Below are 18559 nucleotides of genomic sequence, written 5' to 3' on the forward strand. Positions count from 1 at the left end.
GTGGAAATGGTCACCCAGGACAGTGCTTCTCAAACTTCCCTGTGTACATGAGTCATCTGAGGATCTTAGTACGATGCAGATTCGGATTCTGTAGGTCTGGGGCAGGGGAGCTGAGAGTCTGCATTTCCAAGCAGTGCCAGGCGATGCTGAGACAGCTGGTCCTCAGGACCTACTTTGAGTAGCAAGGACCTAGGGCACTGGATGAACTTGGACAACTTTCCCGAATGTTCTCTTCACCCTTAATGCTGGTCTATATTGGGAGAAGAGAGCTCAGATTGATTTACTTTGGCAACCCTGGAAGCCCTAGGGATGAGTTCACTTGCAAACATCAGGGCCACCGCGGAGCCCAGTTCCTGTCAGCATGGGCTTGCTGGGCTGGCATATTTAACTCCCAGGGGTGAGTGCAAATTCACTCCGTCCAGTTAGTGAGTGAACCCAGAGAATGGCTTTGCCATCAGATGAAATGAAAAACAGAGGGAGGCAGTGGGAGTCACGAGCGCTCTCTTTAAAATGGAGAGCCAGGCTTGTGGGAAGGCTGCCCTTGGAGCAGACTTGGAGACTCTTGCTACCAGACCCTGGCCGCCGTAGCTGTTGCCACTGCCCAGATGCCTGCTTCCTTAGAACTTCTATTTGAATGCTTCCGCTGGGACTGCTGTATCGGCCTCTGCCAGGATTTCGCAAATGGATCTGCTTCAGAGAGATACTAACTCCTGGCTTTGCTTACATTTTCTTGGCAGCCCAGGATTTCTCAGAACACCCAAACCAAACAAAACCCTCTCTCTAAAACAGTATGTGAGAGGTCATCACTCACCTTTTCAGGGTGGTTTTATGAATATTCACCCAGAGAAGAGCAGAAGCCCCAGAGTAGCCCTAAATTACAGAAGTAATTTCTGGTCTGTGGAAAGCCCTAAGCCTCTTGGCTGGCGACTGTTGAAAGTATCACAGAGATAGAATCAGATAAACTATACAACGCTGTGCTGGAAATTGAATATAATCATCCACTTCATGTTCCTCAATGGGCTTTGGGTTGCTATGGCATTTCACTCCACAAACAGGGACTGTGTATACTATGTACTGCAAATACTCATTATAACCTCATAGCAGAACATACCATACCCGCTAAATACGTAAACAGCTGTACTGGGAAGATAGAAAATAGTTTTTTATTTTACCTAAGTGATAGAAAAATAGTCTTCAAAAATACATTGTGAAACTTACGGGTTTATATTAAAGTAGAATTTGTATGTACAGTAAGGCAGTATTTCCATTAGCATCCTGCTGTGATTATCTTTTAAAATTAGTCTTTGGGGATTTTTTTTTTTTTAACCTGACCGAAGACTAGGGTGTATAATAAATTCTCTCTTATGCTGAAACGAAACAGGAAAACATTTTAGAAGAATTTACCACATGAAACTCATTTACCTGTCATGTTAGAAAATTTCACTTTCCAAAACTATTTTCTCTAGAGGCTTCAGAATAAAATACAATTTAGGGGGAGAAAAAAAATATCCATGCTTAACAAATTCAAACCATTTTAAGAAAAAACTGGAGGCATCATTTTGGCTTGCATATTGGCAATGTATCACTAAGGTGATAGGAACTGATGTAAACAATGTGTCCGGTGTTCTGGAATGCATTCTTTCTTCAAATGGGTCGTATTTGGTTAATCCGAATAAAAATGAAAGAGGAGTGCAAAGGTTTGTTGGTTTTTTGAAAGCGGTTTTCATGGCATTTTTCTCACATCTATCATCTTCCTGTGGTAAACAACTGTGAGTATTTCATTTCCTTCGGTCACATACCAAACCATGAAAGCCCCTTCCAGAGAATATACCTATTGGCACTGTCCCTCAAAAATACTAAACGATGTACTTTTATTTCATTGAACACATAATTTTATAACTAAGAGCAAAAAAAAGTCAATCTACAGATCACAGGAAACAAAACAATTTGTTCTGGAATCAACTGTTGGAGAAAGAGGCAGCTGGTTGAAAATGGAGCACGAGGAGTGAACTATGGGCTGTATAGTGTCATCCTAACCACATTCTCGAGCATTCTCTAGTAGGGTACATTTCCTGTACTCTGTAGTGTTACCTGAAAAGAAATCACATTTTAACCAATCATTCCGTTAATCAAGCTATCACTGAAAGGAGTGCATAAAACACGTGGGATCCAGGTAATCCAACCCACCCAGCTGGAGTCCGCAGCTGCTTGGGGCCGAGGTGAAGGAGGCCAGGTCTTCTTCGGCTGGATTCTCTTGAAGAGATGGCGGAGCCTCCTTGGCTGGTTCTTCCAACGCAGCCAGGTTCTGAGCTCGCGGATCCTGCACTAACACCAGGATGTTGTTATCCATCACCCTGGACACCTTAGCGTACTCCTTACTGGCTTCAGGAGGACTGGGCTTCTCTGGCTGGTTGCTGTTCTCTTTGTGTTTTGGGAGCAATGACAGTGCTCCATCTTTGTTAACCTTGTGAATCTCCACGTAATCCAAGGGTTTCACAGAGATCAAAGGGGTTTTCTCCAGGGGTAACAGCCATGCTGTGCCTTGGTCAGTCTTGGAATGGAAGCTTTCTACTTCTCTCCGCTCAGCTGCCTTTTCCTCCCCTCCAGTCTCAGTGGTTTTTGAAGATCTTAAAGCGTGTGTGTCTGTTTTGCCCAACAAAGCGGCCGATGCCCCCGCCTTGCCCACAGCCAGCTTACACACATCAGCAATGTTGTGGTAAGAAGATCTGGGGCTGTGCTGGCTGGGGGGCTGTGGTAAAGGCCAGGTTGAGGATTTGGATCCGTCGGCAGGGAAATAGGGGATCTTGCCTTCCAAGCGTGTGCTCTGGGCATCCCAAGTGCAGGTAACCTTTGTTTGGGGATTCTCTGGCTTCTCAATGCCCTCAGGAATGTTACACGTGGAGGGATTTGCCCGGGCTTCCTCACACTTTTTAGACAAAAGGGAAGGGCTGTCGCAGCTGCCCCGGCCAGAGTCGCTGTCTGGATCCAGGGGTGTGGGCTTCATATCTTGATCCGGGTGTTTTGAATGGGCTGGCATCAGCTGCTGGTCCTCGCTGTCATCCACTTCTAAAAACTCCACCAGCAAGTCCTCACAGTCAGAAGTGGGAGGGAAGTCTTGGCACCCCAGGGCACTCAGCAGTTCCTCAGACTTGCCCTTCTAGGAAAAGGAGAGACGGCCGTTAGCTTCCTAACATTCGACGTCGGCCAAGCCCGTGGTCCCGACTAGGGGCAAGCGGGATGTGCTAATGGCCTCGCGAAACTTCCCAAACGTCAGACATTTATGTACCAAGCTATCTAGAGTCACCTCCTGGACTACTCCTCATCTCATATTTTTCTTTCAGTTAATTCATGATTTTAACTTAGTCTCTTTCTAAGCAATAATGATTATGAGTTTAATGGGCAAGGAGTATATGCACATATAATAAACATGCACCTATCAAATATGACGTTTGTGAAACATCAAAAACCACAGTGCTCATGCCTGCATTTGGTGCCTTGGGACCCGCTGGCCCTGAGATCTGGTTGCTGGCCTCCTAACCAACTCCACCATCTTCTGGAGTCTGGCAGTGGTCAGCAGATTCTCGTCTCTCCCTTCTCTCTCAACTCCTCCTCTTCCTACTTCTTCCTTTCCCCTCCCTTCTCGTCCTACCCTATTCTTTCCTTTCCTTCTGCTCCACTTCCTGTCCCTCTCCCCTCCCCCTCTCTCCCTGCTGTCCCAGTTTCCTCCCTCTCCTCCTCTCTGTTCTCCTTCTTCTCCCCTCCTCCTTCCTCCTGCCTTCTCTTGTTTTTCACTCTTCTTCCTGATTGCTTGACTTAGGTCAGGTACTGGTACCCAAATCTTGACCCTATCACTTATTAAAGGGTACTGACTTTGGACAAGTTGCTCTATGGTCCTCACTTTCTCCATCTGTAAAATGGGAATAATAGTAGCCATCTGGGAGGGTTCTTCTGAAGATGAGAGGTAATTGTGATTAAGAATATGAAAACTTTTTTGTGTGTGTGACACCAACAGTAGTTATTTTATTATTAAGTCCCTGTGGCTACAAGGTCAAATTTCGAGCTAGACAGTGGTTAATTTACTTAGTTGAGATGTTCATGTTGGTTCTGTGCCGGTCAGTACTAGGATTGGGTAGCGAGGTAAGAGCACTGGACCAGGAGCCCAAGTTCTGGGGCTCTAAGCCCTGATCCCATATTTGCAAACTGAATGCAGTCAAGCCAAATTCTCTGGGACTCACTTTTCACATTCTTGTTGTGTTGTTAGCCTCACAGTGGCTGGGTCAAGTGATGTAATGTGCAGGTCATTGCTTTTAGATACATCAGTGTTAAGCTGAAGTCAAACTGAAACTATATATTTCAATCTGGACAGAAATGTAAAATGTTCTAACCCCTCTTTCTATGCAAAACACTTGAATTTAAATCCCTCTTGAATCAGCCTAAGTGGGCCCTGGCAAACACTAGCCCCCTTGTACTGATCCAGTCTCTACTGAGTGCTCAAAGTGAGCAACAATTACAAGAGGATATTGCAATTATGCAAAGAACATTCAAGTGAAAACTTTAACCGAAGTATGACAAAGGAGGTGGTGGTGGGTCCCTGTTTTGTATTAATTAAAATATTCACCCTCTTTCTAAATTGGTTATTTGCACAAAATGTTTATTTCTATGCTTATGAACAGACCTGGTAAAGCTAGCCAAGTATTACTATGTGTTTGCATGTTTTCTTGACTTTCTCTCCTTGCCCTCTGACGTCTAGTGTCTGAAGGTAAGGACCCTCACGCCTCCAGCCGTCTTTCTGGAAACATGCATGCTGAGGAGCAGGGCTGAGCTGGGCGGGGGCTGAGCCGGCCAGGTGGAATTGACGGGAATTGTGTGCGCCCGTGTAAAGGTCATTATTCCAAAGCGGTGAGTCACACTACATTCCCCACCTCTTCCACTTACCTCCAGCAGATGAGCATCAAATCCTTTTATTTTTGGCCCAGGAACTGGTGGAAGGATGCAGGTCACCATGCTTTAAAATAATTTGTGAAAAAGAATTAGATGACTCACCTTCTCACTTTGTAATTTTTGAAAGATTAGTATTCTCTCTAACTACCTGCTACACGGACTACAGAGGACAGGAGTTAGATTTCTGGAGCTCTGTGAGACTAACGATCAATGGTGAAGACAATAATTTTAGGGGCCTACATAGTATTTAACTCTGGCTCATTGAGGAGGCTGATGCTGAAATAAGTGGATTATTTGGACTACTTGCTTCTCTTGATTGGAGCTGCTTTTTTTTTTAATTTTTTTATTCTTATGTTAATCCCCATACATTACATCATTAGTTTTAGATGAAGTGTTCCATGATTCATTGTTTGTGCACAACACCCAGTGCTCCATGCAGAATGTGCCCTCCTCAATACCCACCACCAGGCTAACCCATCCCCCCACCTCCCTCCCCTCTAGAACCCTGTTTGTTTTTCAGAGTCCATCGTCTCTCATGGTTCGTCTACCCCTCCGATTTCCCCCCCTTCATTCTTCCCCTCCTGCTACCTTCTTCTTCTTTTTTTTTTTCTTAACATATATTGCATTATTTGTTTCAGAGGTACAGATCTGAGAGTCAACAGTCTTGCACAATTCACAGCGCTTACCAGAGCACATACCCTCCCCAGTGTCTATCATCCAGCCACCCCATCCCTCCCACCCCACCCCGACTCCAGCAACCCTCTGTTTGTTTCCTACAATTAAGAATGATTGGAGCTGCTTTTAATGGGGGTTTTACTAATGCACCACCGGGAACCTCAGTTTGATGGAAAGAGCACCAGCTCCAAAGGAGTCCATCCTGCTCCTTTCGCTAGCGCCGATAAAAGATTTTCTATGGGCGAGCACACTGTAGCTAATGGCTCAAAGGAAGTGCTTGGCTTATGTGTAGGTTTTCAACATCTTTGCATTATCCTTTTTGGCTGCGATCCCTGACAACCATGATTGGGAGGAGGGTTGATAGACAGTGAAGTACCTATGGCCTTTCAAAGCCACAGCTGCGACCATAATCAGACAAATAACAGCAGAAAGAACGGCCACAAAGATCCACACGATGGTATCTTTCATGGTGACATCTACAAAGCAAACAGTTGGAAAGCTTTGATCACATGAAAGCATCATTAAAAACAAAACCAAAAAAACCCCAAATAAGCAAAAGTCATGAACAAAAGAGTTTCCCCCCCCTTCCCTACCCCTCTTTTGATTTGAACAGCAATCCAAAGAGTGCTCAGGTCACTGAGTGCCTCAGTGACAGGTTTAATTTTTATTATTAAAGTTTAATACGTTGCATATAGTTTACAGTACTCTATAAATTTCAAAATCCTTTTACATATTATTTTATTTGGCCCTTTAGGAGGAAATTCAAAGTCACATGGCCCACTGCAGTAATAATAATAAAGGCCATCACGTATTAAGGTTTTGTTAACTAACCTCTTTACAAACACTGCCTGGTATATAAAGATGAGGACACGGAGGCTCAAAGAGCGATTTCCCCACAAACATGTCAACTATAAAGCTGCAGTTGGGATTTGAACCTGGATCTTCTGCCTCTGGACCTTGTGCTTTGATTTATTCAATAAGAGCCAGGGCTGAACTGGATGCACATGCAAATCTTATGACCCACATTTCAGGGCTGTTTCATAGCCAAGCCGAAGCAGGTTTTGTACTTTGGCCGGGCAAGCTGGCAGAGGAGCTAGGCTTTGCCGTGGGGTTCCGGGTAAGACCGCAAACTTCACTGAGCTTCATTTTCCTCGCTTTTGATTCCTAACGCTAATCCTATTCTCTCTGAAGACCTGAGAGGGCTGGAAGGGCCAAACAAGGTGAAGACTTTATAAACCATAACATACTTTAGAAAAGCAAGATAAACCATTCTCTTGTGGAGCACAGGCTGCCATGTTTAATGGCACTTAGAACTGAGCGCCTCTTATACACTGTACCTTCATACAAGGGTCAAGATGTAATCGACCTCATGGACTGAAAATTGGTTCACGCCTATGAGATGGCATACCACCTTACAAATTTTGGGACAACTAGATGATGACCTTGAGTGAATTAGAGGGATAGGGCAGATGGGGAGGGCAGAAAGGCTGACCATCAAGCCCTCTGAAACCTGCCAAGTCCGCATTTGTAGCCTTATCCTGGAAACTGGTCCTCACTGACAGTGACCTAGGGAGCAGTGCTACACTTCCAGGTGTCTTTGTATTGGATGGAGAGATGATAAACCCACCTCTATTTATTCTTCTGGCCAAGGCCTAAAATAGTTTCTCTCTTAGTAGTTTGTACATGCAAACTTACTAGATTCATTTTGTTTTAGAAATACTTTGGAGTATAGGCAAAGGGGAGGCAAGACACTCACCATTAGGTATCTGGATGGAGCTCTCTGGGCTCCACTCACTCCAGAATCCATGGTCTGGCTTGCAGCGAACCTGGACAAGGTATTTCTGTCCTGGATATAAGCTGAGAATCTTAAACTGAGTCTGCTGCCCCGCAAAATGAGTCTAGGGACAAACAAGGAAGATAGAAGTCACTCTGACTTGTGTTATATTTCTTCATAGACGTTTCCTCTAGATAATAAACTATTGGAGAACCGAGGCCAGCAGATTCAATTTTGTAGATAAATCTCTGTTCTTCTCATCATTTCACCCTCCTAGCTCATTTTTTCCTCCTCGCATTGCTCACACAAAAATTAACGGGTTTTCTAACTCTCCATGGGGAACACTATCGACATAGAGTCAAATATTTTGCTCCCTATCCTCTACCCCCTTCTAAATTCTAGTCTGTGGAGGACAGCCGGTGAATACAATTGAAAAATGGTTATTGGTTATTTTGTCAACCCTAATAATTTTATTGATTCAAGGATTACCAATTAGTATAAAGCCCCTAGGTGAAAGAGAACCAGGCCTTCAAGTTTGTTGAAACAATAGCATACAAGAGAAACATAACTTTACAATTGAGGGATCAGGTTGTCACCTCTCTGATCCCGGAGTTGGCCTTAGAGTCATTTCTGGTGGGTTAACCAGATGATTTCCATCTCCTGGCACGAAGGATCTAATATCACCTCTGAAGTGCTCGTGCTAAAAATTGTTCAACCTGAATCTGATCAAGTTTTTAGATCTAATTGTCTGGTTACAGGAAATACAGGGGCAGAGAAATTAGCCAAATGACCTCACAGAGAACTCATCAGACAAATGCAGAAGATGGGACATCATCTGAGCATGCTGAGATGGAAACAATAGAACAACCAGCCACAACGTGTGGTCTTGGAGTGGATTCTGGTTTGGACAAACTAGCTGTTAAAGATATTTTTTGAAGCAACTGGGGGAGTCTACGGCCATACCACCCTGAATGCGCCGGATCTCATCTGATCTCGGAAGCTAAGCAGGGTCGGGCCTGGTTAGTACTTGGATGGGAAGCAATTGGGGAATTAAAATATGGACTGGCTATTAAATGTTATTAAGAAATTTTAATTAATTTTCTAAGTGTGATCCTATTATTTTGGCTATATTTGGAAATGTTCCCTTTTTAAAAAATTTGCATTGTTATCATCGCTAATGGGTTTGAGAGTATCTTTTTTAAAATTGAAGCATAATTAACATACAAGTGTTACATTAGTTTCAAGTGTACAATATAATGATTCAACAATTGTATACATAACTCAGTGCTCATCCCAATAAGTGTACTCTTCATCCCCTTCACCTATTTCGTCCATCCTCCAGCCTACCTGCCCTCTGGCAACCACCAGTTTGTTCTCTGTATTTAAGAGTCTGTTTTTTTGTTTGTCTCTTTGTTCTTTGTTTGTTCATTTGTTTTGTTCCTTAAATTCCACATATGAGTGAAACCAAATGTTCCCTTTTTTTCTTTTTAAATTTTAAGCAGGCTCCATGCCCAATGTGGGGCTAGAACTCACAACCCTGAGATTAAGAGTCACACACTTCACTGCCTGAGCCACCCAGGCACCCCTCAAATGTTCTCTTTTTAAAAGAGACATATACAGGGTAAGGGAAGGAAAACCGACTGGGAAGAAATCAGAGAGGGAGACAAACCATGAGAGATTCTGGACTCCAGGAAACAAACCAGGAGGGGGGTGGGGGATAAGGTAGCTGTGTGATGGGTATTAAGGATGGCATGTGTTGTGATGAGTACTGGGTGTTATACGCAACTATTGAATCACTGAACACTACAACAAAAACTAATGATGTACTATATATTGGCTAATTGAACATAATAATAAAAAAATAAATAAAAATAAAAGAAACATATACTAAAATATTTAAGAGTAAACTATTATAATGCCTGTAATTTACTGCATTATTTCTTCCTTACATTGAAGTATTTGCAAGTGAATAAAAATACCATTGATCATGGACTGGTTACACTGAGACTTTTTCCTCCTACTTAGTGCCACGTAAGTACACTCACAAGTGTCTCAATCTAAGATATCCTGAGGGAGGTGGGTTGGATACCTGGTGGAAGACCTGTTCAGTGCAAGGAGCTAGCTTTGGGTGAATATGAAGATGACCCCCATCAATCCCAGTGGAGGGGAGGAGGCCCTTCCACGTTGGGGTGGGTCACATCAGCATCAAGAGGGCAACAGGGTTACCCCAAAATGAGGAGGAATGACTTATTCTCAGCTGCGAGGGCTTCATCTTTGCCAAGGACCTGTTTCTTTCCAAAAGCTTCTAGTTGACTCACCTCCCACTCAGTTGCTTTCTCAGGTTTTAACCGAATTTCATACTGGAGTGTGAGCCAACCAGATCTAACGTCAACCAGGGTGGGTGGGTACCATTTCATCCACAGATATGGTTTTTTGTCTTCTGGCTGTTTTAATTCCAAAGTTAGGTTCACAGGAGGGTCTGGTTCAACTGTAGACAGGAAAGAAACTCCACATTTAGTAAAAGTGGTATCTGCACACAGAACCGTATGACTTAGAGGCGGCTCTCTCTACTGTTTCACTCCACTGTGGTTATGAGACTCTCGGCATTTGATATCAGGTGCTGGTCAGCAGAACTGGGGTTAAGTTGAAGCAAGCAAGATGCAAAATTTAAGAAGGCACAATTGGCCAAGAAGCATAGGAAAGAGGCTCAAAAGTCATTGAGACATGCAAGTCAAAACCACAACGAGATACCATTTCATACCCGCTAGCATGGCTAGAATTCAAAGAGTGAAAAATAATAAGTGTTGGTGAGGACACTGGAGAAACTGGAACCCTCGTCCATTGTTGATGGGGATGTAAAGTGGTACAGCCACTGTAGAAAAAAGTCTAGAAGTTACCTAGAAAGTTAAATGTGGTATTACCATGTCACCCATCAACTTCACTCCTATGTATATACCCAAAAGAATTGAAGGCAGGTGTTCAAACAAAAACTTGTACCTGAGTGTTCATAATACCCATTAAATGTCCATAATATCCTATCCAGAATAGCCAATAGGTGGAAACAACCCAAATGTCCATCAACTGATGAATGGATAAATAATGTCTATATCATGGAACATGATTCAGCCACAGAGGGAAGGAAATACTGATACACGCTAGAACATAGAGGAATCTTGAGAACATTATGCTAAGTGACAGAAGGCAGACACAAAAGGCCACATACTATATGATTCCAGAATAACCAAATCTATAGAGACAGAAAGCAGACTAGTGGTTGTTCTGGGGCTGGGATAAAGCGGGGAATCCAGAGTAACTGGTTAATGGGTATGAAGTTTCCATTTGGAGTGGTGAAAGTGTTCTGGAACTAGATAGTGATGGTTGCATAACCGTGTGAATGAACTAATACCACCGGATTTCACATTTTAAAATGGGTAAAATGGTGAATTTTATGTTATGTGAATTATGCCATACACACAAAAATAAGGAGGCACTTACTCTCAGGTTCCTTTAAGTACAGGTCTGTGAGTAGCCCTGAAGAGTGCCTTGGGTACCAGCTTGTCTTACCCTAATCTCAGTCCTGCTGGTCAGTAATATCTTCTTGATTCATTTATTACCTCCTCAAGTCAGTCTCCATGCCAGGGGGGGATGTGAGTGTAATTGTAGTATATTTGGCATTATAACCTACAGTTGTCTAAAAAAGTGAACTTTAGAACATTCGCCACTAATCCTAATGCTTATATGTTAATAAGTAAATGCCTAAGAAAGATCATTTTATATGTACTTACTAAACAAACATCATCTGTATACTGAGAAATGCCTCTGATCAAAAACCACTGGTACAAAACTGCCAGCAAAATGTTTAGGATGAATCCTTGAAAGCACAGTTTCTCAACCTCAGCATTATGTATCTTGGACCAGACTCTTCTTCATTGGTGGGTTAGGGTGGGTGTGTGGGGTGCCGTCCTGAGCACTGTAGGCTGCTAAGCAGCATTTGTGGCCTCTACCCATTAAATGTCCATAATATCCTGAGAGCTCTTCCCGCGGTTGCGATAATCAGAGATGTTTCCTGTCATTGCTAAATATCCTGGGGGAGGCAACATAGCCCCGAGTTGAGAATCACTGCTTTCAAGCATCTTCAACATTGCTAAATGTAATTCAAGGGCAGTAGGAACAAGAACAAGAACAAAATCTATTTCTGAGAGATTATCTGTCAATATTGTCATTCTGAACTGCGGGTTATCACTGGATGAGACTCAGGCTGATAGAAAATGTACTGTGGTTAATACTGATTAAAAAAAATTTTTTTTTTTTTTTTTTTTTTTTGAAGAGAGTCCCAAGCAGGCTCCACACCCAGCTCAGAGCCCGACATGGGGCTCCATCTCACAACCCTGAGATCATGACCTGAGCTGAAATCAAGAGTTGGGCATAAACTGACTGATCCACCCAGGCACCCACACTGATTTTTAGATGAATTCTATGGCATCAACATAGAATTCCTGTCATCAACACTGTATGATGTAGGGTGATATGAGAGTTCCATAAACCCTTCTTCCATTATTTTGGAAAATACAGCCCAACAATTTTTCACCAGAGAATTTGTTTTCCACAGCTCATGTGAAATTGATGCCCTCATCGATTTCACTTTTTAAATGCACTACTCTCTAGTGATTCCGTTTTTTGTGACTACATTCATTGTAGCAATGGCTCATTTCAGAACTTCTTTTGCTTTTGCTGTTTTGCCCTCATATGTTAAATCTGTAAGAGAGAGCCCACGACAAAGGAATTATTTGGCATTTAGCATCTTCAAGACTTTGTATCTCAAGTAATTTATATGACTAGAATTTATTTTATTCCTACTTGCCACTGGGGTTGCCTTTCTGAGTTTCTTAAACTAAGATCACATTCAGTTTCCACCCCCAGGCTCATTCCAGTGATTTGCTGCAAGAGAAATTATTTAAGTGTGTACTGGTTGGTGTTGGAAGCTTTTCTAGTTTTTAAGGATAAACCACTGATAACATGCCATTGGGATGATATGCAAGTGAACACTTCAGAATCCTAATCTGATTTTCCTTGCTGAGTGGTGTTAGGTAAATCCAGAAGACTTGGGTAAACATGAACCTAATTAGCTATTCCCTAGATTATTACCCAAGATGAAGGCTGAACCCCGGCCTGGCCAAGCCATCTCTTGTCCTAAGATTCCCTTTGTCACCCCTGCCACACCGTCCAGGCCACTACAGTGATGCCTGATTGCCCTGCAGCTCACTGTTGATCATGCAAAGCCAGAAGCAGCGTTTGGGTTGACTTTGTTTTACTTTGCTAATGACTTCTCCAAACGTTGTACTTGTGATCTTGGCCTTCAGCCTGTTGTTCAAGTAGTAGTATTTACTCCTCAAATTATTTATTTTTAAAATAATAGCTCCAGTTGCTAAGAAGCACAGGTATATTGAGAATTGAATTTGGGGGAAATCGGTTTGGCGCAATCTCTGTGGGTGCAGAAGCAGATGAACACCTTCTAGGAGCTGCTACTCCATGGAGCAGCTCTGTGTTCCATCGGGAGAGAGAAAGTAAGGGAGAAGGGGACATCGGTTGCAGGAGGAGGGTTGGAGGGAAGGAGTGATAAGGGATGCATAAGCAGAACATTCCTTCTGGATGCAAGAGGATGAGAAGAAGGGTTAAGGGAAAGCACAGAAGCATAAGGATCCCACGTGCCAGTCCTATTGCCATGAATGACTTGATAAAAATTGGTTTGAGAAACTCAGTTGAGAAGGATATTGTAAAATTTCTGATCTTTCTTTTTGGGGATGCAACCAAAAGCCAAGAAGACTCAAATTGAGTTTGACTATTGGTAAATCAATAACTGAATAACACATTCCTTACCTGTCACCCTTCCCCTTACCTATGTAAGTCACGTCCACATAACGTGGATCTGAGGAACTGCTTCCCATCTGGTTTGTGGCATTTATTGTGATGATGTACATTGTCCATATGGAGGTGTGCTTCTTGTTGAAGTAACAGGAATTGGGGCCACTGGTTATGTAGTCTGGACATTCGTGTGTGATTGTCTCTCTGCAATGAGTAATATATTAGCAGTGAATAAGAAAGTAGTAAACAGAGTTTAATCTCCCGAGTAGACTAGTAACACTGGCTTTTGGGGATCAGACATTTGGGATGCAAGAACCAGAGTGAGGAACAACTCCCCAAACTTCTGTGTCCTGCCCATGTCAGCCGGGGGTGAGACAAGAAAGAGGGTGCCAGAGATGGTGGAAGGGTTACGTGAGGTCCTCAGTGACTCTGCTGCTCATCAACACCTCCCTTCGATAGGTTTTTGTGGGCTTTGGGATATATGCCCCCTGCCAATAAATGCTTGAGCTCTCGATGGCCAAGGCGCCGCCCTACCCAGGGAACTGCTGCTGGTCATCTCAGGAAATGTGACTCTCCCTGGTACATACATCCCGGGGGCCATGCACGACGTACCATTTATTGTGCATATGTGTTGAATTACATTTCATTAAAAAAAGATGAAAGAGGGTAAGCATTGCCATCAGTATATTCCAGATTGCCCTAAGTCAGCAACAGAGTAACATGACTAAGAAAGGAGCTATTTCAGGACCAGGTGGCCTCATTAGGCTGCTCACATGTAGACGTCAGGGCCTCAACGCAAGACACAGCACAAGGTGTGAAGGCTTATTTCATTTTGGTTGTCAGTTTGAGTTCCTGAACTCTATTTACATGATACTCCTCCAGGTCCCAGAAGGGATGACAGCGTTGTGTACAACAAAGTGCCGTCTTTGGGATGTGGGTCAGCTGTTGCAACCGGTAAATGCTTTTTTCACTGAGGAAGGATACAGCCCTCCTGGGCTTTCCAGGATGGTTTCATTGTGAGCAAAACAAGATCCTCACCCAGAGATGACCTTGTTTAGCCCTCACTGCAACCTTAGCTCCAAATATGCCCTCTGGAAGATCAGAGATCCTGGATCAGCAAATGCTAAGGAAAAAATCCTTACCTCTCTTGGCTTATAGGGCTCTTTCTTGGTCCAAAGGATTACATGATAATCCTCTGAGATTGCAAAAGTAACAAATGGCACAAGGTTTACATCTAAAAGTAACTAGCATTTAGGAAAGATCCATATGTGACCTTGGGATACAACCTAACCTTGGGACAGACACTGGGAATAATGCTGTACTATATTGCTGGGGTAGCGGATGACCTTATATACATGGAGAGAGCTCGTCAAGGACATTAACAGGAGAGTGTAGGCATGGGCAGTGAAGTTCTTTTCCCCGGTGGTAGGAGCCTTACTCATGCCAATCCAGGGGAGTGTGGTAACTCTAACTTTAGGCCGGGAGATTGAGAGCAGTCACGTGGCAGTTGATAGGAGAGAAGAGAACTTTTTACCCTTCCTTGTGGTACATCAGCGTGTAATTAGTAGGAAGTCCTCCGTCTTCCCCAGGTTTCCACCAGCAGGTGAATGTTTCCTTTTCAGGAGAACGACATTTAAAGATCTCAGGTTTTCCAGGAGGTGATTGTCCTAGAAAAAGCCAGAAGTCACTTAGGAACAAGGTGCGTTCAACCATTGGACCCTCCTGCTGGTGACAGAAGCAGACTGATGGGACAAGGTCAGTGATGAGGTGTGAGGGGGCCTAAGGGTGGGGTGCTCAGAAATGCCAGCAACATTCCTCTGTGGGCTGTCCCAATGTTGGCAGGACTGAGAGAGAGAGAGCTGTGTGTGTGTGTGTCCTGTGAGGTAGAGATGGCCACTAACTAGGATGGGTCACTAACTGTAAAATTCCAACAGAGTGAACATGAAGGGTGAGCTGGATGCATGTGGACTGAAGAGTATGTGGCCCTTCCGCAATCCCAGAGTCTATGCAGCTGACATCCTCCCATAGCAGAAGGGTGACCATGAAAAGAATTCTGCCCCAGGCACAAGCATCCTGGGACACTTTGCTGACACAGTGCTCTCTGGCACTTCTCCATCTGCTCATGACTCTCCATTTTTCTGCCATTCCGACACAATTAACTCCATCTGGGACCTTCTGGTTTTTTTTTTTCTCTGCATCATTGACGCTCCTTTGGCTGCTCCCCTCCCCTCCCCTATCTTCTCCTTTCCTTCCTGTTTCCCTTCACTTTTCCTTGATTCCATTTGGCTTGGACCTCTGACCCAGCCTCACCGTCTATCTCCTCATTCTCCTGCCCCCATTTCCGATTCTTGTTTTTTAGTCCTTTTTGTCTTATATTTCCCTCTTTCCCCTTGGGTTCTTTTGTGGTGAGTTGGCAAAGGGCTTCCTTGTAGTTCTCTGGCTCTTTTTGGTGGGAGGAGGCATGGTAAAAGGTGGGGGAGTGGCTAGCTGTTCTGGTTACCAGCTACCATTATTATCCAAGAGCCATATCTCAACCCAGCTGGAAGCTAGAAGGCCTGAATAAGGTGATGGGGAAAGTACGATGTCAAAAGGATGGGGTTTTTCAGTTGCTGAATCCCCAAAAATCTTGATGACCTGGCCCCCTCTCCTCTTCCTTGTCTGTCAGATCCAAAGAGGAAAAGGGTGGCCCTGGGCATTTGCCTTGTGCTGCTAGGCAGGACCCCCATTTTGCCCATCCACATAACTAACCCCAGGTGATCTTCCTTTTGGCCGAGTTGGATGACTGACTGTTTAGTTCAGAAAATCAGCAGCAGAGAGGAGAGTTTTTGAAAGGTGTCAGTCTCAGCAATTCAGGGGTGTTCTCTCTGTTTTCTCTTACACTTGTCTCCCCCCACCCCTTCCCACTGGTTCCTGGCCAGAACTTCTCTCTGAGCACCAGATCAGAAAGAGTAAGTTTGGAGGAGAACATGCATGGGAAGAGGGGACACCAGGCAAAACTGGCCAGGAGGTCATGGAATGATATGATGCAGTGCACAGGCTGGGGCTGAGGACAGCAGGCTGATCGTGTCAGTGTGGGCTAAGCTACCCTCTAGCTCCCAGCCACCCTGAAAACCATCAAAGAATTATAGGAAACCTTAAAACTCCATGCCAGCCAGCCTGGGGTTAGGTCTGCCAAAATTTGTAACATTGTTTATGCTTCAGGGAAAATTTCTTTAGGATAATGTCACAGGTTGAAGTGATTTGTTTGTTGTGTTTTGTTGTGGCTGGGGACGAGCATGTGGGACAGAAAGAAAATTAAAAAAAAAAGACCAAACCCAAACCCTATGGCTCAATAATGAGCATCCTCAGAAGCCAATTAAGGCAACTGTTGATTCTTTGAGTACTTAAAAGTTTCTCTATGGATTATGCTGATCTCTGCTCTCTTTTTTCTCTCTCTGGAAGCTTATCTTTTTCACATTTCACTGGTTATTCATGGTACCTCTAGGAAATTCAGGAGAGGAGAGCACAGTTGTGAAATTACAACTAGTCAAATGTTCCTTTCACTCACTTTAGCAGAGACAGTGAAAATCAATGGACTGTCTCACTATCTTTATAAAATGCACACAGAGGGACAACCACCTAGGTACCGTACACACTTACGTCCACATTAGAGCCCACCTCACAAACACACACATGCACAGCCCCCCCGCCCCGACATCTTTGCAGCTGCATACTCCGAAGGACACTTGGGAACATACATGGAAATATACACATACATGGAGGCACACACACTGGTATACACAGAGAAGCATTTGCAATCAGATACACATAGAGAAGTTAATACACACAGAAGTATATTCAAAAGTATCCACACTCAAAGATGCACAGAGCTGGGCGCACAGAAATGTACATACGCCAGCATGCACACTCTAGCTGTGAACTTCATTTCTCCCATTAGCCCAGATAATAGAGTTAGCTACATGTTTCCCACCATATAACAGCAATCCCTTTTATCTCTTTACTGTTTTTCAAAGATTTTCCACGTACACTATTTCATCGCAGGTGGAGGGAACATCATAGTCCTCACTTTGAAAATGTGGAAACCCAGAGAGATTAGGTGATTGGCTCAAGGTCACATAGCTAGTAGCAGCTGACAGCAGTTGGACTGAGACTCTGGTCTTGTCGTTCATACGAGATGCTTCGCTATAGTCCCGGGGTGAGGACAGAAGGCAGAGCACAGGGACACGCTTTTGCATTCACTGCATTCATTCTTTTGCATTAATTTCTGCATTGATTTTAATGCCAAAAATGTTGCAGATAATTTAGTAGCAGCCAATGACATTTTCATCTCTTGTAACTGCAGGATGAGATGGACTCTCCACCCTCTCGAGAAACACCCCAGGGAATTAAAGAGAGCAGGACAGTCCCTTACTTACCATTCAGGAGACTGGTGTTGAGAAAAAGTAGCAAAATGAAAACAGCTGTGGATGCCACACTTTCCTTCATTTTGGCTCCTTTCTCTTTCTACAGGAAATGTATCAGACGTTCACTGAAAGAGAAGGCACCGGGCAACTTTTGTAAAGTAACACTCTGGCCAGGCACACGCCCCACTTTATTCTGGGTGTTTGCAACTGATCCTTGCTCCTTGCTTAATGTGAATGACAAAACAGGAGGAAAGGAATGTAGGAAAATGTAACATGGTTGGATGGCTTGGCTCAGAAGCATCCATGCACACATGCTAGGAAAAATTCTACCACCAGAGGTCACCAGATGACAATGTTCACGGGCAGCCGCGGGGCCGCCGCTCTTGTGCGCAGAGCCCCCAAGAAAAAGTGTCCTCTTTCCACCCTGTGGTCACTTAACCATATATCACCCATTTTACGTGACACAGATTGCATGCCCTACAAGAGAACCATCCTGGGAGGGCTTTGATCGACCAGCCAAAAATAAAGCAGGCTGAAAAGTCAGCCGCTCAGTAAGTCGCCTCAGTACAAAATCAACCTGGCCTCATGGATGCCGAATTAGGTGGGGGGCTTTCTCTGAAAGTGTAGGCTGAGCAAGAAGTTTGCTGGGCTATGGGCATAACTGTGAACCACACAGTGAACTCTGCTGAACCTCCCTGTGCTTTCTTTCTCCTCTCTCAAGCAATGACAAACCCCAGTAATAATTCATGTCTGTTGGTTTGGGAGTATTAAATAAATTTTGAACCTGCACGTGTTGAGAGTTTTGAGCAATCTATTATTAATACTATTATTTTTACCCTTGGAACAAATTTCAAAGCCTCTAAATGTCCTTCTGAGAAGAAAACATTTTTTAACGACATTTGAA

At 43.8% G+C, this 18559-nt stretch overlaps 1 protein-coding gene across 1 annotated transcript; it reads right to left on the minus strand.

The window, feature by feature from the left end:
* Positions 1 to 1982: 1982 nt before the first annotated feature.
* LOC118006470 (prolactin receptor-like) lies at positions 1983 to 18064 on the minus strand. Its single transcript, XM_034999137.1, has 8 exons — positions 17668 to 18064; positions 14787 to 14919; positions 13287 to 13456; positions 9709 to 9878; positions 7373 to 7514; positions 5993 to 6092; positions 4936 to 5005; positions 1983 to 3157 (listed from the first exon to the last, which is right to left on the minus strand). The coding sequence occupies exons 1-8, from the start codon at positions 17735 to 17737 to the stop codon at positions 2138 to 2140; spliced, it is 1875 nt and encodes a 624-aa protein (XP_034855028.1). The 5' UTR covers positions 17738 to 18064; the 3' UTR covers positions 1983 to 2137.
* Positions 18065 to 18559: the final 495 nt, after the last annotated feature.

The sequence above is a fragment of the Mirounga leonina genome, unplaced genomic scaffold (assembly GCF_011800145.1).
Source record: "Mirounga leonina isolate KUSES-001 unplaced genomic scaffold, KU_Mleo_1.0 Mir_97, whole genome shotgun sequence".
Taxonomy (NCBI): Eukaryota; Metazoa; Chordata; class Mammalia; order Carnivora; family Phocidae; genus Mirounga; species Mirounga leonina.

What these genes read in the sequence shown, in the direction of transcription:
- LOC118006470 (XM_034999137.1), bottom strand. Translation starts at nt 17,737, where the DNA reads ATGAAGGAAAGTGTGGCATCCACAGCTGTTTTCATTTTGCTACTTTTT. An exon ending in CAACACCAGTCTCCTGAATG is followed by an intron (nt 14,920 to 17,667) that starts GTAAGTAAGGGA and finishes GGCTTTTTCTAG; the next exon opens with GACAATCACCTCCTGGAAAA. An exon ending in GTGGCTTTGAAAGGCCATAG is followed by an intron (nt 5,006 to 5,992) that starts GTACTTCACTGT and finishes ATTATTTTAAAG; the next exon opens with CATGGTGACCTGCATCCTTC.